The sequence below is a fragment of the Cryptomeria japonica genome, chromosome 5 (assembly GCF_030272615.1).
Source record: "Cryptomeria japonica chromosome 5, Sugi_1.0, whole genome shotgun sequence".
NCBI lineage: Eukaryota > Viridiplantae > Streptophyta > Pinopsida > Cupressales > Cupressaceae > Cryptomeria > Cryptomeria japonica.
In genome coordinates this window covers 293,449,566-293,472,358 of record NC_081409.1, presented here as the reverse complement: position 1 = coordinate 293,472,358, position 22,793 = coordinate 293,449,566, and the positions used below count along the sequence as shown (strand labels likewise).

The following is a 22,793-nucleotide window of genomic DNA, read 5'->3' as shown; positions in this document are numbered from 1 at the left end:
ACCCAAATTTGGGCCCCTTAACAGTCATGAAATGTGAGCGAGAATTCTAACTATGTCAACTCATGTTAGAAAATTAAATTGTTTTTTGACTGGCAAGTATAAAAGGAGGTATACCCCTCTCATTTGATCATCTGACAATCATATTGATTAATCAATTCAAATAATCAAACATTCTAGTTCAAGCAAGCAAGCAAGCAATCCGTCTTCATTCAAGCATTGGAGTAGAGATAAAGTCAAGATTCAAGCATTGGAGTTAACATTTATGTACTATGTTATTGAAGACTTCATGAAACCCTAATTTTGTGTGGTGACAAACAAAACTTCACAAGGAGGTATATTATTTGTGTTTCAGTCATTTTGCAATATCTCCCTCAAAAGGAGAACATTTTTATTACTACAATTCAATCATATTTCATTTCTATTTCATGGTTAATTCCAAAACCAACATTTGACCTAAGGCAAACCCCTATTTCCAACCTATTTCCCTTCTCTACTATGCACAGGAGAAGGTACAAAGTTGCGATCTTTAGACTAAGCTTTATTTACAGAGATGAACCAAGCCCCCATTGGAGTGCAAAAAGTTTGGAGGACTAGAGCAACCACCATATCGATCCCGACAAATCAGGAGCTACTTCTGGGAGCAGTTCCAAATCCTCTTACAATCCTTAGATCTAGGTTTGTGGCTCAATCCGACAACTATAGCTTACTGTTCATGCATTTTTTACATCAATTCCAACATATTTACCCTAATTTTAACATTTTCACAATTCAACTCAAAAGAGGGTGTAGACACCTAAAATTTGCATAATAAATTATGTGAATTTTATTCATTTAATTATCCCTATTTCTTCCAATTAATTAAATTGAGATTTAATTAATATCCCCTTTTCTTCTATTTTGCCTATTAATCAAATTAAGATTTGATTAATATTTCCCTTCTTCTATCCTAGCCATTTAATTAAATTCACATTTAATTAAATCCCCTTTTCTAAGCCATTTAATTAAATTCACATTTAATTAAAATCCCCCTTTCTAACCATTTTTAATTAAATTCACATTTAATTAAATTCCCCTTCTAGCCCATTTAATTAAATTCACATTTAATTAAATCCCCCTTCTAGCCCATTTAATTAAATTTATATTTAATTAAAATCACCCACTTGCAAAATAAAAAAATCACATTTAAATAAATTAATATTTATTTAAATCCTACAAATGCAAGTTGCAACCAAAATTAAAATAAATTAATTTGATTTTAATTAAATTCTTTTCCCCTACCCACTTGCAAAATCCTACATCTCCCACTTGCCTCCTAAACCTCTTCTAGAGCCTTCTAGATTCTTCTAATCCTATCTTAATTAGCCTAATCCATGTCTTAAACATTTGCACATTCCTTAAGAGAAGTCACTTCTCAAAATTGCCTCAAAGTCTTTGAAATGCATTAAAGGCTTTATGTCCTTAACAAGTTAACCCTTAAAGTCTCCCAAACCATTAATGGTTAACTCAACCTTCCCACATGGTTAGAGACTTTCTCCCTAGCTTAACCCTCATCTAACCCAAGGGTCTCATCAAGCACTTATGGCTTTGACCTTAGTCATCCTATTAACCCTTGCACAAGAGTTTACCCCTTGGGTAAAAACTTTGTCCAATGTATAACTCTAACCTAACATTAACCCTTACCTCCTAAGGTAACCTTCATGTCTCCTCGGGCATTTAATGCCTCTTACATCTCCTCTCAAGCAACCTCTTGTTGACAATTGTCACCATTTCATTAGTGAAAATTGTAAACATGGATTGAGTAACTTTCAATCTTAGCCCTTGTTGAGATTATTTAATCTCAACCCTTCATTGCCCTATTTTTCCTACAAATAGAGCTCTCATTCTTCATTTTTCATATATCCAAATCTTTATGCATCAAACTTATAGTCTCATTTCATCAAGCATTATTAACCTCTCTTTAATAATAGTAATTAAATAATTTAATTTTACATATCATGTTATCAATATCATGTTATCTTCATCTATATTCTAGTTTAATGACATTTTAAACCATTCTCATGCTAGTTTTACCTTCATATCAATATCTTGCATCGAAGCATTATCTAATTTTCATATCTAGATCATTCACTAAGATCATAGTTGTATCCATTTTGATCTTAGAATCATCACATATCCCTCGTTCTTTTGGTTGTCATCCTATAGGTCAAGTGCTCTTCCAAGCTGAGAGCCACCTTGATTTGAAGGATCCTTGGAGATAGAGAACAATGAGACGTGCTTAAAGATCTTTATTTATTCACTTGTTTGTTCTAATGATTTTGATCTCTAGCATAATGTCCCATTGGTGTGTTTGTGTTGTTTGTCTCTCTCATGTAGCTACCACAATCTGAGCTCACAAAGGACAGTCCAATCAAATCTAGTAAATCCAATAGAATTCTTAGCCCTTTTCTTTGTTGGTTTGTGGCTAGATCCATTGGGTTTACCTCCCTCTTTTACTGTAATGGTCCCCAAGTAAAATATTAACAGTTTTCATACATCTAATGGTGGAAACCCTAATATTTTTCACCATTACAGGTACATTATTTTGTTCATTTGTCATTAAAAGTATTATTGTCAAGGTTTATTATCGGTAGAGTCTAACACCTTTAGTTTTCTTTTGGTTAAAGGCGTAGTCATGGATATATTAAGTTTTAATGAAAAATATGAAGTTCAAGACTTTTATAATTGGCAAATACAGATGCAGTTACACTTGATTGAAAAAGATCTTTGGGATGTTGTTAAACCCAATTCAGTCTCTCCAACTGATGCAAATGAGCTTGCCAAATGGACTATCAAAAATAAAAAAAGCATTGACTATTGGCCTTGACTTATCAAAAGAATACTTACGCCATGCAGATTTTACAAAATCGACAAAGGAAATTTTGGAGTCATTTAAACAAACTCTTTGGATCCAAAGCAAAAAGTGCTAGGACAACATTGAAGCAAAGATTGTACATATTGAAGATGGATAAAGGTACAACAATGACATATCATATAAATAAGTTTCACTCTCTCCTAAATTAGCTAGCTGGGATTAATGAGAAAATAAAAGATGATGATGCCAAAGCAACTTTTGAATAGTTTTCCTAAGAATATGTTTGGAATGGTGTTTACATTAAGTAAGGTAAACATTAGTCTTGATGGAGTAATATCTACTCTACTTGACCATAATGAAGACTCAAAATTCAAAGAAGTCTTATTTGCACATAACAAAAGGCAAGTACAAATCCAAGTATATTCCCTCAAAAGGAAAAATTAAATGCTCTAGTAATGAAATAGGACATACAATTTTGAATTGTAAGAAGAGGTCACAAGATCTACTAGATGATTAACTAGATCATCATGCTTCCTTGGTTGAAGAAATGGATTGGAAAGGATATGTCAACAACAAAGAACTATCTTGTCTTAGTGATGAGGAATATGTGTTTTAAATAATTCAAAATTGGAGGTAGGAGGCAATGGAGGAAGGAGGACACTCAACACCCTCTTGTCACTCACCATTGACGAGGCACTTATTAGCTTTGGTGACATTTTGCTTGTGATGTGTGCTTTTATTTTCTATGTTTCTAATCATTGGAAAGTGGATATAACAACAATATTCCATCTGCAATTGCAATAAAAATTTCCTTTATTCTTGGAGATCGAGTGGCATGAACATCAACAATCGCTATTTCTAGTCATGTATGGGTTATTTCCTTAAGTAACCTCTTGGTGTAAAATGTTGTAATGAACAACAACACTAGTATAATGCAGTTCATGGATCTTGAAAAGGTTATTAGTGATCCAGAAAACCATATGAGTGTGTTCATGTTCATGTTCATGTCCAGGTTTGTGGCAAACTTGTGCGAAAACCATGAAAGGTTGATGAGAGGTTTCTTTCACTCAAATCAAGATCATGACCTAGAAGAGTTGGTCTTACTGCAATGGAAAGTGTGAAAGCCATTACCATATTCACACTAAGGGGGGGAATGTTGGAAATTATTGTTAGTGCTCAGCTTGTTATTTGTTAGTTATGAGTTGTTTTAACAACTTCCTAATTTTAGGATTAGTTAAAATTATACAAGAGCAATCAAAGGAAGAATTCTCCCTATACAAGTGTAATATCTCAAATGGTTTTAAGGTGAAAAATACAAACTGTTATCTTTTGTGTGCTTCTCTAAAAGTTAATAAAGACTTCCACTTAAATATTTTTTATATATCCCATTCAATGCATATCAAGTTCATGCATATAGAAAGTAAACACATCATTTGAATTTATTTGAGGATCTAATAAATAATGAATCAATCACAAGTGATTATATTTAAATTACACAAAGAATTGAAACAATAAATGTAAAAGAGAGCCATCTAATATGCTCAGCTCTATGTCAATTTATGGTTGCCAATGATGAAGATTTTGTTGTATATACATTTGATGATTGAAATCAAGATTCTCTAATTGTATCAACATTTGTTAGATTCTAATAGTTTTATACTATAAACCTTGGCTTACTTAGACTAAGGGGTACTTGCAATATAGTCTTTAAACACTTTGGCTCTATGTGGACTATTCTCTACAAGACGGTCTTCAACTCCTATTTGCTCATCTATTCCTATGCTTGGGACAAATGGAAATTGAAAGCTACATTAGGTGTTTGTCATGTGCAAGGGAAAGTACGAGACTTCCGTTAAAGCCTTTGCCAACTTATAATGATTGAAAGCACACAAGACACAATTCAAATTACCTTAATGAAAGTATAGTTCCTAATGTCGTATGATGTTGATGTAAGAGTGGAGATAACACTTTTTTTATAATGCCTTTTGATATAATTCAATCAAACCTAGATCAATGCTAGGATCCTAGGACTTATTTGTCAAATAAAAGATTATAGACACTTAATTTGAGATATTTACTGAGAATGCCATAATGTTACATTCAAAATATATGAAAGGGCCTATTAAGAAGGAGAGAAAATATGTTTGAAATGAGTTTTTGTCCAAACGATAAAACAAAACTTACAATCTAATCTAGAATGTAAGAACAACAATAGTAAAATCCATTGATAAATCGAAGCAAGTTGATAGATAATAGACTTTAAGATTCTATTTGTATATACACAAATAAAACAAATTAACTATCAAACCATATATTTATGACAAGACCAAAATAAATGTGAAACAAAAAGTAAAAGTAAAAGAAAAAAGGTACAACTTTTTCTCCTCTACATTTTTTTAATGTCTTTATCACTTATATATTATTATTATTATTATTTTATACCAATACCTTCCACCACGCATCAAATAAAAATATCTCCTACTTTTATGTGTGGTTCAAATTGAAATTGTGCATTTTTTTATTTAAGAAAGCTTAAAATTAAATTGCATCTTATCTACAGCATATAAACTGATGGTGCTACTGACTTTGACTGACAATTTTGTTTTTTTAATATAAAGTTAACCCGTTGCAGAAGGGCAAAATAGTATTGAAGTTGAAGGACAATATTTTTGAAGGCTGTGAAGCATCCTTTCATTAATAGGTAGGTGATGGGCAAAATTTCTACAACGGTTAATTAACTCAAATGATTCGCATCTCCCAATGAGGATCATCATACCCCCTGTTACTGTTGGTACTGTTCACATGAACAATTTTCACATTCCAATGCTCAACAATAAACACAATTTTCTTACCATTGTCTTAAGGCTAAGACACATTAAATACTAATACATGTCTGAACAATGTCTTCATGTTTCGCATTGATTGATAGTTTCAACGCATCGCAGTATTTTTCGGGGAGAACCCATTTTCATTTCGGGCATCCCGTTGCAAAAACCACTTTCAGTGTGTACTATAGTCAATCCCAAACAAGTAGTTTTGCTGGGCGTCTGTATTTAGAGATCTGAGGGCCGGAACTTACTGCTGCTGGACCATTAGGTTTGACGTAATGTACTGTCATGAACTATAGTCAATCATAGCATTTGGGTCCCATTTGATTTTCAGTAGCAAACACAATCGTTCATTGATGGTGCTCGATGATTCTTCGGCAACAAGCTTCTACATAAGTGCGTGTAAAATTCCTCGAGTATCCACATGGATATATGAAATTGTCGCTGAGGAATGATAGATCTTGTTTCATGCAATGCAATTCAGAGCTTCAAAGAAGCCAGCAGGAAACATGAAACGGGTTCAGCCTCTGAGGCCTGTTCAATGCCTGTTTTTCCTCACAGCTTTCCTCTGTTTCAGTAGACATTCTACTGCCCTGACACCAGAAGGTGAGTTATGAAGCTGAACCCTTCTAAGGTCTAAAATTGTACAAGCATAATGTAGGAGTGCAGCTGAATCTTTCAATCTTAATGCCTATACATAGAAGACTTAGGTAGTAATGAGCATCAATGTCAAGACTGTAATATTGTTCTTGTTGTTTGAAGTTCTAGAGTGAGATGGTAGGTCTTGCCATTAACCATACAGGGTACAGTTCTGCGCGACTGCGATGGTTGTCAATCTAATGTTTTCCATTTTCTATTGAAGGTTTATAATTTGATCTCATAGGGTCCTAATGTACAATCATTGGGTAGCAAGAGGCATCAATATCATAACTCTGTGGAGTTATTATTGTTGTTGATTTCTATTGATAAGGCAAAAATGATAGTTTACTCTCATTTTTTTTACATAAAAGTAGGATCTTTTGCCATGAAATTTGTTAATTTTTTGAAGTTTTGGGGATGTTTGTGGTTTTTCATTCGCTGACAGGTGTAGCATTGCTGGAATTCAAGGCAACACTCAATGACACAAAGAATGTTTTGAGAAACTGGAATGAATCAGACGCAAACCCATGTGGCTGGAGTGGGGTAGTATGCAACCATTTCAGCAAAAGAGTTACTGCATTGTATGTGGGATGCCCTTTGTTCTTCAAACACCCATTTTTATTTACAGTCCTAAAATATCAAAAAGAGAAGGCTCTAGCCATTTTTACAAAATCACATAATTTGACTGGAAAAAAAAAATGCATTTGATTTTCTGTGAGATTTTTCCACTTTGTTGATTTACTAATGGACCTTTATGATGTCCTCTGTTCGATTGCTAGAAACCTACCTTATCTACTCCTTGGTGGAACCATTTCTCCCAGCATTGGCAAATTGAAGAAGCTGCACAGATTGTATGTCTGATACCTGCCTCTGCATTGGGATTTATGTTTTTGCAAATTCAAAACTCCCCTATATTTTCTGTATCAGTGACAGTACTATTGTGCGCTTGCAGAGCTCTTCATGAAAACAGGCTACATGGATTTATTCCCCCAGAAATTGGCAATTGCAAAGAGTTGCGAGCATTGTAAGTGAATTATCTGTTCTCCATTCTCTTTTCTAATAACTAAATCGACATGTACTCAAGGCAAAAACCTGATGAAAGCAGGGCAAAATTTGTGCTTTTCCTTTTTATGAAATAAAACGGTGAATTTTCAGTTTCTGATATCAGTCACATTGTTTAATTATCGTGATACACGCTTTACTAGGTAGTTGAATCATCGTCACAGGCAGCCCAAAACTTCATATTTATCCTAGTCTCAATCTAAAACTGGGTTAAAGCTGTAAAATATTGAATATTGTTGTGTTTCATTGTTTGTCAAATTATGTGTAATGCTGTCAGCAATTACGCTCTTAGGTGTTGGGCTATGCAGGAGTTGCGTTTATCCTATAACCTGACCTAACATAATTTTTTAAAATGAAGTAAAAGAAAAATTGTTTTATGTTATATCAACCACCATGCAACATTTTTTAGTTCCAGAGTTTCGGTGTAGGATCTAGGCATTTTATGGTAGCTGCATGCTCTGAAGCTAATAGTCTCCGTCCATATTGAGCTCTCACAGGTACTTGCGAGATAATTACCTAGAAGGTGAGGTTCCTGCAGAGTTGGGTAACCTGACCCATCTTATGATTTTGTAAGTTGCAATTTTTTGCTTGGAAGGTTGTTCATTTTCCTGTAAAAAATATGCACTTGAGAATGTATTTTCTTGTTGGAAGCATGACTTGAATGAATGCAACTTAGGTTTGTTATTTTTTGCAGGGATCTATCAAGTAACACGTTGAAAGGGACAATCCCTCCCTCTATTGGCAAGCTAGGCATGCTAAGATTTTTGTACGTAGGATTCTAATCCTGTATTTCTGTTTTTACATTGGAAACTTGTAATTTATAACTGAGATTTGGCAATTGTCGGAAAGGTAAAAGCTATCGACCATTCTCAAAATCAGAATTAGATTTGTACGCATCCAATATCCACATGTGAGTGTGCTGTCGTGAATTTGAAGAATCGAACAATTTTAGTAATAGTGCTTGCAATATGAGTCTTAGAGGTGTCAATAAATCACAGTTTTATGTCATGTTTGGTTCCTTGATTATAGGAGTATTGTGAATTTGTTGTGTTTCTTTGAAACTACATATTGTAATCAACTTAAATGAATAAGTATATAGTAATTTCTTCTCTTGAACAATATGTTCTGCTGTTTATTTTATAATTTAATCATGATATCAGAGCTAGATTAGATGTGAGCATTTTGAGAGCTGATCCTCTTAAGAGACAAGTAGTGTTGGATAGATAAATTTTTCTGTAGAGAGAGTATTGCAAGAGTGGTTTGTGGATGTGTGTCTTGATCCTTGAGTGCATGTACAGCAGCATGAGAAAGAGAAAACACCATAGTTCTTGCAAGGAAAAGCTTCCGTTTGAAAGTGCGTTTGCTGTGATTGGGTGGGCTGGCTATATGAAGAAGAAGATGAAATCATCCAACTATTCGAATGACTATAAGATGTTTTGGGATCATCAAAAACACATTTGAAAAGGTTATTAAGAGGAAATATAGGTTCCTTGACATGCCTCTATTTAGATGTTGGAGGAGGATAGGTGCTTGAGGTTTAAAAGGACAGCTGTGCTCATTTGATAGTTTAGTGGATGTTTGGCTGTAGGGAGGGTGTTGGAGATAACCATATAGCCAACATCCACATGTGAGAGTGCATGAATTTGGAGTGAAACATGTGCTGGTTTCAGTTCTGGCAGTTTGTAGAATTAGACTCTGCTAGGTGTCAAGCAACTTGGTTTGCTGTGCTTCTTTGAAACTATATATTGTAACCAACTTTAATGAATAAATATACAGTAATTTCTTCTCTTGAATAATATCACCTGTTGTACATATTCTGCTGTTAATTTTAATAGTTTTATTATCTATGAGCTGAGAAATTTTATCATATCAATTGGAAATTGTGAACCTCGAATATTACATACAAAATGAATGCAAGTATGTGAAGAAGGAATCAGAGTGGACATTTGCAACTTTGTACAAGTATCAGGAACCTACAACATCATATAACATGCTAACGTATTGTGGAATTTTTGTATTTCAGGAACCTGTCCACAAATTTCTTTGCAGGAGAGATCCCTAAAACTGGAGTGATGGGAGGTTTTACTAATATGTCGTAAGTTCATTCACTGTGCTTGTAAATTTTGTTGAGTAAACTTTGTAGCATATATTGCTCATATTTACATACAGGCTTTTAACTCTCATGTGCTCTCTTGCAATTCAAAGTAAACACAATCACCATCTCACATGAAAGATGAGTGATTATCCATAAATTATGGAAACATCAATGTTGTAAAATATTCGTAGAGGAAATTATTATTGTCGTTTTTGCCCTTTACCTGAGATGTCATCTTGGCATTGGTGCACTCAGATTTACTGGAAACCTGGACTTGTGTGGTTTGCAAGTTCAAAAGCTTTGTAAGGACACACTGGATTTCCCAGCTATAGCTCCTGATAATAGTAGTGGTATTGTTGGTGGTGGCGATGCTGTTGTTAAACCAGGCATATTCTCAAAACCCTATTCTTAGGCTATATTATATGCATTTATTTCCTTTCTCGTATATCTGAATGCTTTCTATCCATTTATTAAAAAGATTCTGATGCATAAATAGGGTGCAAAAATGCATTATGGTTACTATTATAATCTAGGTTCGCTTATGTGGAACATCTTTCATTTGAACAGGATCTACAAGGAAATTGGCACGGTATTTGAATGGGCTCCTTATTGGAGCAATGGTTGCGATGGGTGTGATTCTCACTGTGATCCTTGTATTTTTGTGGGTCTGCTTTTTACATAAGAAAGGAATCAGTGAGGAATACACTAAGATAGAACAGCTACCCAAACCCCAACCAGGCATGAACTTTTCCAACCTTAAGTTTAATAATTTAGTGCACTGTATTTATGTCTTCACTATTTTGAATTTTCTGAAACTGCGTTTGCTTACCTCTTAGCAATTTTGCTAATCTGTTCAAGGTCAAATTGTTCATTTTACTAGAGTGTCTCCTACTTTGTCAAACACTTGCTCATATAAATTGGAAAGATTCACCAAAAACTATTCATAAAGTTCTGGTGGGTTTTGTTGCAGATAGAAAACTTGTTACATTCCATGGAGATTTACCATATACATCCCAGGAAATTATAAAAAAGATTGAAATGCTTGATGAGAGTAACATCATTGGTTCTGGAGGCTTTGGGACTGTATATAAATTGGTGATGGGCGAGAACAGTGCATTTGCTGTAAAGAAAATTGACAAGTGTGGTGTGGCATCCAATCGCCAATTTGAAAGGGAGCTGGAGATCTTGGGAAGCATTAAACATAGAAACCTTGTTAATTTGCGGGGTTATTGTGTATTTCCATCAGCCAAAATGCTCATCTATGATTACTTGCTTCTGGGCAGTTTAGATGAGTTTCTACATGGTTGGTTCATCAGGAATTATAATAGTTTTTCTCATTAAACTTAATCTTTAACTTCTATTTTCCAATATACAGGAATCTGTAACTTTAATGTCTAGCTGTTAAGAGGTATTCTGTTTTTGCCAGATAGCAAACAACCTGCATCATCTCTAAACTGGAACACTAGATTGAAGATAGCACTTGGATCAGGTCGGGGGCTGGCTTATCTGCATCATGACTGCTATCCTAGAATTGTCCATCGTGATATAAAGGCAAGCAATATATTAATTGATGAGAAGCTGGAGGCACATGTGTCAGACTTTGGGCTTGCAAAACTCTTGGAAGATGAGGAAAGTCATGTCACAACTGTTGTTGCAGGCACTTTTGGCTACTTAGCTCCAGGTATATCTACTTTACGAATTCATCTTTGATGATACTTATTGGGATACTAGTGAATTCACCTCCAATGCAAATTGGGATACTGATGAATTCACCTCTAATGCAAATTCCAAAACAGAGTACTTGCAAAGTGGACGGGCAACGGAGAAATCAGATGTGTACAGTTTTGGAGTGGTATTACTAGAGTTGCTCAGTGGAAAAAGGCCAACGGATCCTTCTTTTGTCAAAGATGGATTGAATTTGGTAGGATGGGTGAGTTAAAATCTGATCCTGCTATTTTCATTTCTTTGAATTTTTTGTGCTAGGCAAACAAGTCTGTAGACTATCCAGGAATCAGGTACCCTCCAACTATACTCTATAAACATCATAACATGTGCAGGATTCCATGAAGGGCAACTCCTCTGCCACATCTTGCCAGGCTGCTTAACATTGATACTAACATCGGACTGCCTTCTGCTGAGTTTCTAAGAAGGAGCATCAATACAATAAGGCACCATCTTACTACTAGATCACAACCCAACAGACTCTGAATAGTCAATTCTTGTTTCCAAAGGAACTAATCACATTTACACCATTAATACGAAAGTTTTCCAATTCACATCTTTTCTTCATGCTATGCTTCCTCGAAATTGACATTTAGTTTGCCCTAGTTCTGAACCACGACTTCTAGGAAGATTCAAAATATCTGCTCTACTCTTTCCTTATAAAAGTGTGAGATTCTTACTGAATCCTGTTTTTTGGAAAATTCAGGTCAATACACTCATGGCAGATAGTAGATTGGAAGAGATCGTTGATTCAAAATGTGACTGCATCTCCTTGGATACCATTGAATCATTTCTAGATATCGCAACAATGTGTGTAGCACCAAGTCCTGAAGATCGTCCAACAATGAACAGAGTAGTGAAAATGCTAGAAGAAGAAACTATGCCTCCAGGGCCAAGGGGTTCAATCCCAACTACGAGCAGAGTAGTGCAAATACTAGAAGAAGAAACTATGGCCAGTGAGTTCTATGACTTGTTATCTGAATGAGAAATGAATTCAATTCAACTGAAGATGCTTTACTGTGATAATGCTTCTATATTTTATTGATTGGTTTGTCTAGCCTGTAATTTGGGCTTTCAAGTAGCCCAATCAATTTTTTGTTCACCTTTCATGTATATATGCCATGTGAGGCACGGTGATTTTTTATCTTCTTCTATGGCAAACCAGATCATCTGTGCCAGTAATAGGACTTAATTTTTCTTGAAGTATTATTTATTTGTATCAAGGATTGCTCGAGTTTGCCATTGTAATCAAGCAAAGAAGCATATTAATATATAGTTACTGAATTCTTTTCTCACGCGGTAAATCTTGGTGACGTTATAGACAGTTTTTTAATGCAGTGATGTGTATTGGAATCATGGGCCACCTTATTGTTCTGGGATAATTCAAATCTCGATCACGTTCTTACCACTTGCTCCCCATTATTGCTATTAAAAGCTTTTTCTAACAAAAAGTTTTGCTGTCAAGCAAACTGAAAGTAGACAATATTGAAGTGAATGATAGCCTTGATATTAGAAATGCTACATGCTTATATTTACTACTGTACTTTGGCAATAATGGTTCAGTAAGGAGTGGTATTACTTATTCACAGTACTCAATTGCCTTGTTTAATAAGATATCATATTATGCTAAGAGCTGTTCAAGCCACTTGTTCTAATGTAAATATACAGAACCTGAAATCTTGTATTATCTTATAGGGGAACTAAACATTTTACTGAATTGAACTACATAGTAAAACTGGTCGAAGATGAAACACATTGTGGGGCAAGGAATCTCGAAAATGAAAGACAAAATACACTTTCTTTGAAATTTTTCACCTTTTGAGATACGAGTCCTAGTTAAGCAATACTTACAATCATAACCTAGTTAATGGAGTTTCAAATTAGGAGTTAAGTTTAAATCTAAATACTAAATAGTGATACAAACAACCTTTCCAGCAAGTAAAATACCCTTTTGAGAGGTCTGAAGATCCAAATTCAAGATGTTTTACAGAAGACGTTAAAGTTACCTAGTCTCATCTGCAAAAGATTTAATAATGACTACTATTAATTTGTATTTGAAGTTATTAATGCATACTTGAATTTACTAACCAAGCCTCATTTAGCCTTATAGTTTGGGATGGATTAATCCTTGTAGTAACATAGGTTTACCTATCACATATCAATGTTGTTTCTCAAATGCTATTCATTTTTCTGTGTTCATTGATTTTAATGATGCAATTCTTGGGCATCTCTATTTGCATTATGGACAAGGTGTTTATACAAAATCCTTAAGAGCATCATCATATTAGTGGATGATAAGAGATATCGGATTCATGAAGTGATTCTAGGAGTCAAACATATTTTAACATCTCCACATCAGATTGCACAACTATCTTTTAGCACATTTAGGACAATTGTATTTCAAGAAGGTAAGAATTAGTTGTGTACTATTGCATAAGCATGTGTGTCAGCCTTAGACGTTTGCCAAGTAGTGCATAATCTTGCACAGAACCTTGCACTGTGTGTCATGCATGTAGCGTGTGGAATCATGTCATGCAACTCCAAAATCACTCCCTTACTCGTGCTACACATCCGTGTGCATTATTGCACAAATGATGCACAATCTAGAAATCAACACATAACAACACACATCTCAGAGCACCACACGACAATCTGATGTACCTTATTGAGCCATTTCATGACTTGCCACTTGTTAGCACAATATGTATCTAGAATCCGAATTGTTGGGAGAAGTGCCAGGCATGGAAAGCCAACCCGTTCAACTTCCTTAACAACCTTTGTCTTCATGATCATGTAAGACTAATTGATAAATGTACATAGTCATGCATTAGATAGGATAGAGTGGAGTAAATACACAAACATACACTTCTCTAGATTATGCCGTGTAAGAAATGTATGGATTAAAAATAGTTTGTTTAGGTTCTCATATTCTTCCCTATCTAACCTCATGTCTCCATGTTGCTTTTGCACATTTACAACACATCTAAGTCCGCATCTAGAGTATTGTCTCTTAGAACACAACACCTATGGATAATTTTCTTAATGAAATGGATAGTATTGTCTCTTAGAACACAACACCTGTGGAGAATTTTCTTAATGAAATGGATCCTAGAAAGAGAGAAGAAGTAGGCCATGTGATGTTATGATGATCCATATAGGACTATAAGAGCAATGGGCATTTCTCATGCATAGGAGATGTGTTCTATAATGGATGAAGGAGATGCACAAACCTTAGAGGTTGGTACCTTGATTCTTAAAGGATATGAATTTTAAGAAGTTGGGAGCTTTGCCATTTGAATAGAAAAGGACAACATAGAGTACTATCAATAAGGAGCTTAACCCACTACTCTGTAAGGCCCACTTCTGTTAACTCTTGGTTTGTCTTTATTTTCATTATGTTATGTTTGAGGATGTGTTCAAAAGCCATTTGAAAAATTTAAAAGATTAAATTGTATTAATTGTGCATAGTTTGCATTGCCATGATGATGTCATAATTGAAATATTATTAACATGTGGATTTAATAACCTTAATTGATTTTGCCATATGTTTTAGTTGTCACTACATATTGGGTGGGTGCACATAATATTTCGCTTGAGTGTGCAAGTACGGGTAAAATCTAAATGGTGGTTAATTTGAAGGTAAACACATGGTTTAATTGATATTATTGATTGGCCATATTTTTTGGAAAGAAGGTGCTTGATTGTAATTACATAAGGTTACTAATGTCCTCAAGAGTCATCATGCCTTAGTAGAGTAACAATGTTACCTTAATATCTTGGAGAAAATTCTAAACATATCCTATCCAAAGGCTATAATAAAGTTCTAGGTTTTGTACCCACTACCAAACACGATCTTACATAAACCTAAAGGTCTAGACATCCATGTTAGAGCCTACAATGGACTCATATTCCCAAGATCACCCACAAAACCAAAAGATGCCTTCCACAATAGAGCATCAAAAGCAAAATATTGCATGATTATAGTGCATTCAAGATGAAAAATGTACATATAGTGCCTTTCTTACATAGGCAAGGTTGAGAGATAGGACTAACTATGATGATGATGTGTTTTAATCCTATGCAATGAGACAATTGATGATAAGATAGGATAAGATTACATGACACCTAAGTCTTCTAGAAAGATTCCTAGCTCCCTAAGTAAACTTAACTTTTGAACATGAGTAAAAATGACATAACTAGAACCAATTTAGATAATATTCCTTGTTCACACTACAAAGGGGGAAACTAGATAGGTAAAACTCTTATTCACACCAACACCCCTTAAGTGCAACTATGGAGAATGCAAACATATGCATTGCAAAGATGATGATGTTTATGATTATGGATCCTAGCTACTAGGCCATGTTAGGTACCCATTTACAATGCAATCTCTCACAAATAGAGACCAAGGAGAAAACCCATTCTACCACACTACATTTTGGTGAACTTGACCTTTTCTTGTATAATTTTCGACTTGGATGTTCAGATCCAAGTGTTATTGCATATCATTTTCAGATTTAGAGACATTCATTGTTCAAATCTATCCTTTCTATAGTTCATTTTGCTTAATTAAGTGGTTAATTCATCATTCTATTGGGATATTGAATTGTTTTTTATTACTCAAGCAGGGAAGGGCCTTGATCCTTCATAGAGATAAGACGACTAACAATACATCAAGCACAAAGGATATTGCATTGTTTAATCACTTCGTTTGCTATAATTGTTTGCATTACCAATTGTATAAAAGACATTGTGAGCATAAAATTATTGCATTAGCTTTTCCTTCTTTGTGTATGAGTTTCATTACCCATTGTCTTGAATCCAATATCCTAGTGAGAAGTTATAGCCTTATGGCTTCCCAAAGTTTAAACACTAAGGGTATTGAGCATGCATTGACTAACTTATTCCCTAGGAGCTTGGGTCAATCATATTCTTTCAATCCAACACCTAGCATGCCTAACATTGAGAGAATCCTTCCCTTCATGCTTCTCATGATGAGGATGACTCTTTAACTCAAGTCACTATTGAGAAATTGAAGAAGATTGACAAGCAATTGGAAGATCTTCAACAATTTGTGAGTCAAGAACACTTGGGTGGAGAGGCAATCCCCTTGATTGATAATTCAAGGAGGTTGATTCAGACTAATGAAAATGGAATGGAAGTGTTGTATGGTATAGCTCATATTGTGGATGACAACATTATGACATTGAAAATCTGTGCCAAAGTTCTTCAACATTCAAATCATCCAAATCAAGTTGAGCCTTCCATTCCTATTTCTACATCTTTACCTAATGTGCCTACATATGCATCTTCTATCATGGCTACCTCTACACAATATGTTAATGCTACACATGTTAGTTTTTGGGGGGATCCTATTAATCAATATTCCTACATAGCACCTTCAAGCAATCTTCCATTTGTTTCCCAACCATCTCCTCTACCAGCCTATATCATAATGGCCTACCCATCTATCATACTACACCTTCAAATCCTCCATCACAATCCAACATTTCTCAATCCAATTCATCCACTAATGCCACCATAAACTATTTGATCCAAAATGTTTCATCTTTACAACAACAATTGTCTTCCATAACTCAATCCAAATTTTTTATTCCTACATATTCTACCATTAGCCCACTTTCCATTGACATCCTTCATACTTTTCTTCCGCAACACATTGAGGTTCCCCATTTGGAGAAATATAATGGACAAGGTAACCCCCAAACTCATGTGAAAACATTTCAACTTTATGTAGTGATTTTCAATATGACCATAGGCTTCTGGTGAAACTATTCACTTGTACCTTACGATAAAATTTTTTGCAATGGTTTTTCTCCTTGCCTCCTTATTCAATTGATACTTTTCAAAAATTTATTAATGCATTTGTTCAACATTTTCAAAATAATAATGGTTCGCAAATTACTTTGACTGATTTGGTGCATTGTAAACAAGGTGTTAAGGAAAAAGTGACTGATTTCATTGGTAGACATAAATGCTTGCATTCACAAATTGCTTATCACATGCCTAATGATGATGTTTAAAGATTTTTCATTAATAATTTACAAAAAATATAGACATAAGCTTTGTTTTTTTTAATATGAATCTTTCATTCAATTATGCACAACACTTCATTATTATCAACTTCAAGAGAGTCAATATGAACCTTCTTTGTCGCTGACTTTGGTTGATAAGAATGAAGATGCTCATCTAAACTTTCAAAACATTAGAAAACAAAACAAGAACTTCATCAAGATCAATACCAACAATTCTCACAATCACATTGATTCCCAAGTGGCAGCCACAACACTTGTTGTAGCTCACTTCAAAATTTAGACATCACAACTTCACTTCTATTTCTAAGTAATTGCATAGCATCATGCTTAAATTGATTAATTCCAATGCGATGAATCTTCCTCTCGTCTGTCCCATATATACTTCCAATCCTTTTCCACCTTTTGATCCCAAAGCCTATTGCCAATTCCATTGTCAAAATGACCTTGATATTGAGTAGTGCATTAGATTGAAGCATGCAATTCAAGATCTTATTGATTCTAATGCTATAGTGGTGGATGCTGTGAAGGATAAGGACACAAATCTATGGCACCCCATAATCAAAATTTGCAAATCTTTACCAATCATTTGCCTTTTCACTCTAATAATGTTGTTGAGCATAATGATAGAGGCTTTATAGCTATTATTGATACATGTAGATAAGTCAACAATAACATTGTGAACTTGATTAAGGAAGATAAGCCTAAATGTGACCCTTGCATCACCTTTGTCTCAAGAGATGTCATTAAAGCACCTAATGTATCATTATACATAACTAGAAAGATTAAAGGAAATCTCTCATATGGAGTCTCATTGATCCAGTATGTATAGTGAATGTTATTAAATAAGAACATCTCTATACACAACAATTTCATCAAGATACTTATTATAAATATAATGTTGTGATTTATGTGCATGATAGTTTCACTTGTCTCATATAGGCTCCATCACCCTTTCTATTGAAGTTGGTACTAAGTGGTTAGATGTTACCTTTTCTATTATCCCTACCTTAGACCAATTCTGTGTGAATTTTAGAGACCCTTGGCTTGATTCCATGAAAGCTATACATTCTACAATTCATAAGTGTTTGAAGTTCCCTCGCAATGGGTAAGTTATAATGATCAATCATAGTCTTTATCGGCCCTTAGCCAATCATAGAAACTTCACCCTTGATTGCTTTTGGCCTCAGAAACCTCAACCTTTGAAACCTCATTAAGATATCCTTTTCCTATCTTATCAAAAGTACAAATCTAATAGAATATCAACCTTAAGTAAACCTAATTATTCTTCACCTATGGATATGGACATTCTGCCTCCACATCCTGGTCCTAAACTTCTTCCTACTTTTTCCATTCCTCCTATATATGTTGTGGTTCCACCTCCCAAATCCAATAAAGGGACAAAGAGAGAAGTGCCAAACATCTTGTATCTCTCAACCTAGTGTGGTTTCTTATGTTTCTTCTTCCATAGAGGAAGAAAAGAATCCAATGTTAAGTGATTCCCTACCTTCATCTACACAAGCTTCAAGTTGTAACAAACGAAATATTAGTGCAAAAGAACGTTGAGGAATACGCCATGCCAAGGCTCGTGAACTTACTCCCCAAAGTTTTTCCTCCCCTAAGCAATCGAATGTTGAGTTGGTCCCATTTTCCCAACCTTTGCCTAATCCTTGAGAGGATGTTTATCTTGATCATCCTCGTCAAAGATTGAAACTTTCTATGAAAAATAGTTCTTATTCTTCATCTCCTCCACCCACCAAATATCATATTGTGATTAGTTTGGATGTTGATGTTGATAACAATGATGTGAATACTAACAATTCTATTGATATGTAAGAAAATGTTGAGATTGATCATGATTTATCTTTGAGATTTCAAAAAGCTTTAAATTTAGCTCCTAGTGATGCACATAGTGATTGTGGTCCTTGTTTGGCACTAGTGATAGCTCCACATACCATACTAGTTGTGGCTCCTCTAGCATATTTCCACCATCTCTAAATGATGTTGAGAAAGATTGGGAGGTTGATGTTTTGCTAGACTATCTTCACTCATGCAATAGATTCTTTTGTGTGTTTTATTACATGTAATGTGTTCCCCATAATTTGATGCTTGGCATATCTTTTTGTTTTGTTAAGCTATCATTGGATGACCCTTGCTGCTCCTTTGGTGCAAGGCAATGAAGGGAATGACCTTGTTGTGACATTCCTCTCTTTGTTTATCACTTCTTCTATTTGTTGTATCATAAATGTGCTCTGTTGTAAATGTGCTTTTGTGTTGTCTACTTGGAGGCGATGCAAAGCATTGAGATCTTTTTGGTCTCTTCCATGTTGACCAAAAAAGACACTTTTGTTCATATTATGAGCTCTTCTTCCAATGTGCTCATAGTTCCACTACCTTTGAGGGATGAGGTCAATTCATAACAATCATACTTGATATATATGATTTATTTGATGTACATACTAACCCCATATAGTGGATTTCTTATGTGCTCTTTCATGTCTTGTGAAATTTTGTCTTTGATGTGCCCATGTTAGGAGGAATTTCATTGTTGCGATGTGCTTGTCTTTTGGATGTATGTATGCCACCTTATGTAAATTGCTCTCGATAAGGTGTACACAATCGCTTTAACATGGGGGCATACACTTTGCTATATGTTACACTTCGTGCACTCATCACAAGCTTTGATTTGTACAGTTTGATCACACACCATGATACGTTTGGTGCATGTTGCAACACCCATTTTGCATTCATTTTTTCTTGAATTACTTTGTAATCCAATGCTTCATTTTGTAATCTTTGTGTTTGGTTCATGCTGTAACACCCATTGTCCAGTTAATTTTTTTTAGATTGTTTAGAAAACCAAGGTTTTTCTTTGTGATTTACCTTTGTGCTAACATGGCTCATAGTAGGAAACTCCTTACTAGACCAATTCATGCCTTTTTTCTTTCTCTCTTCTCATATGGCTCATAGTAAGTAGCTCCTTACTAGACATAGAAGCCATATCTCTTCTTCTCATTACTAGACCTAGAAGCCATATCTCTTCTTCTTTCTTACATGATCCATGTGTTGATCATTATTGCTCTTTTTGACTTTGTATTTTAGACCAATAAGATTCGAAGTCCTTGGGGGCTTGGTGTTTCTCATCTCTTTAATGTCTTAGTGAAATTTTTTAATGTTATCTTGTACTTTATCAACAGTATGAGTGCAAGATAATTCTCTTGCTAAAGTGGGGGCTAAATGTAGTGATAAATTTTATCCTCATACAATCTCATTCTCATTTGGGTCCCACCTTGGTGTTTTTCCTTTCTTGCCCTGATTGTGCTCAAACCAAGGTTAAATTTGAGGTCATTGTTCTTTTATTTTGCTTATTGGTCTTGTCCCAATCTAGAAGGACTATCTATTAGGGTGCTAGGAGCCATAGTCCAAGCAAAAGGATCCCAAATTTGAATCCTCTAACAATCGAAAAAAATGAGCAGGTAAAAATACTTGATGTTGGCCTTCATAATTTTCAACACATTTCGTGAGTTTGAGTATAAAAGAAAATCTTATCCCCTCATTTGAAACATCTCTCCACAATTTTCCAATTCAATTCAAGTGAGAAAGTAATCAAGCATCTTCAAGGAAATGAAAGAGAGGTCAAGTATTCAAATATTCAATCATTCAAGATGGCACTCATGATTAATTTTATGTGAAGGCATACATGAGTTTCCACCTAGCAATATCAACCTTTCTCGAATACTTTAAGGAAAATAGATTCATAAGAAAAGGTATATCATTTCAATTCAACATTTCATTTCAGATCTAGCCTCTGCCCTGCAAGGGTAAGCTCTATTTCCTATCAATTCTTCATTATAGGGTTAATTCCAAATCCAAGGTTTCACCTAGGTAAACCCTATAAACCCAACACCATTTTTACTCTCTCGTGTGTATAGGTTTCAAGTTTAGTAGAGAAGGATTATAGATTCAGAAAGTCCAGACTAAGACAAAGAGATCCTTGAAGAAGTAGAAAATCATAAATGTTTCAAACAAGTCTGAAGTGTCTAATACTTTTGGACAAAATTTCATGGAGATATTTTGAGTGACATCCTGATCGATCTCCAATATCTGTATCAAACACCTTTAGGACTAAGATGCCCAGCCACACAGTCTAGCACTTTCAGTCTCAAATTGCAAACACAGGTTCCTCTTTGATTCCCATTTCTAGATATGTACTCAGAGTCCACATATTTATTTTGTAGCTTATTGTTTATGCTAATTAATCTTAATTTTGCATCATTACCCCTATTTCTTAAATTTCATCATTCCACATTATCCAATTACACCTACACTCAGTAAGGAAGCAACCAATTAAATGTGTCGAGCTCTCATAAGGGTTTGTAGTTGGGCCTATTGGTTGTTTCCTCAATGTTGATTGATGTGAATAGGTTTGATTCCTAGTTTGTATGTTTAGACTAGTGAACCCCATTCCACCACTCTACAAGTAGGAACTAAGGTATTAAAAAAAATTACATCGCTTAATTGGCAATGGGTGATCAAAGTGGTAGTGACAACCACTAGTGCACAAGCTCTAGTCTTAAGCCCCCTACTCAATGGGAATCTTGGGTTGGGCTCATGATATAATCATGACTTTAAACCAATTTAAACCACTAATTTAAAAATATATTTTTACTATATAAAAAAATTGGTACCTGATTGATTTGATATGATGACGAGGCAAGGATGATGCTTGTTTATGCTAAGTAACATTTAAAAAATTTGTTGAAGAAATATGCTACAAAGAATACATCGTGGACCAAAATATGGAAAATCTACTTAATACACAAAAAACTAACAATGATAGATCTATACAATATAGATCGGTATGATTGGATGAATTGCATACAACTGTATGAACAAGAATTTGTTGTGACTTACTCAAATCCTAAAAGATGGCCAATTTTTTTTCTCTAAAATTTGAAGTGTCATATGTGAAAATAGGGGTTTTTGGGCCTTTTGGACTAAATGGTGAGGTATATTTTGTCTCAAATTGCATTCAACAAAATCTCCCACCTAATTATCTTCCAAATTTGAGAAGAGGCTTACAGGTTTGAAGCTATAATACCATGTTAGAGTCACCAATGGATGCAAGGTCCCAAGATAACGTAGAAAACCAAAGTATGTCTTCCACGGGAGAGTGGTAAGAGAAAAATATTACTTGATCATGGTGCATTCAAGATGAAAAATATACATATGATGCCTTTCTTATATAGGCAAGGTTGAAAAATGACCAACTAAGAGGTAACAAGTGTCTTAATTCTATGCAATGAGACAAATAATGATAAGATAGGATAATATCACATGACACCTATGACTTCTAGAAAGATTCCAAACTCACTAATTAAGCTTAGCATGCATTCAAACATGTGTGAAAGGGACCTAATTAGGAACAAGTTAGATAACATGCCTTGTTCACACTACAAAGGAGAAACTAGATAGGTAAAACCACTCTTCATGCCAACAATCCATATAAACAAGGTAAGCAATTAAAATAATTGGAAGATTAA

General features: G+C 34.7%; 1 protein-coding gene across 1 annotated transcript; it reads left to right on the top strand.

The window, feature by feature from the left end:
* The first annotated feature begins 5,717 nt into the window (after nt 1-5,717).
* LOC131045785 (LRR receptor-like serine/threonine-protein kinase FEI 1) lies at nt 5,718-12,492 on the top strand. The gene is made up of 13 exons (XM_057979393.2): nt 5,718-6,285; nt 6,764-6,899; nt 7,098-7,169; nt 7,271-7,342; nt 7,878-7,949; nt 8,075-8,146; nt 9,404-9,475; nt 9,731-9,861; nt 10,043-10,213; nt 10,446-10,778; nt 10,902-11,156; nt 11,272-11,405; nt 11,904-12,492. Exons 1-13 carry the CDS (start codon nt 6,153-6,155, stop codon nt 12,180-12,182), a joined length of 1,932 nt encoding a protein of 643 aa, XP_057835376.2. The 5' UTR covers nt 5,718-6,152; the 3' UTR covers nt 12,183-12,492.
* The last annotated feature ends 10,301 nt before the right edge of the window (nt 12,493-22,793 follow it).

Excerpts from the sequence above, each read along its gene's own strand:
- LOC131045785 (XM_057979393.2), top strand. The coding sequence starts at position 6,153 with ATGCAATTCAGAGCTTCAAAGAAGCCAGCAGGAAACATGAAACGGGTT. Across the intron at positions 6,286-6,763 it reads TACTGCCCTGACACCAGAAG|GTGTAGCATTGCTGGAATTC; the intron begins GTGAGTTATGAA and ends ATTCGCTGACAG. Across the intron at positions 7,343-7,877 it reads TGCAAAGAGTTGCGAGCATT|GTACTTGCGAGATAATTACC; the intron begins GTAAGTGAATTA and ends GAGCTCTCACAG.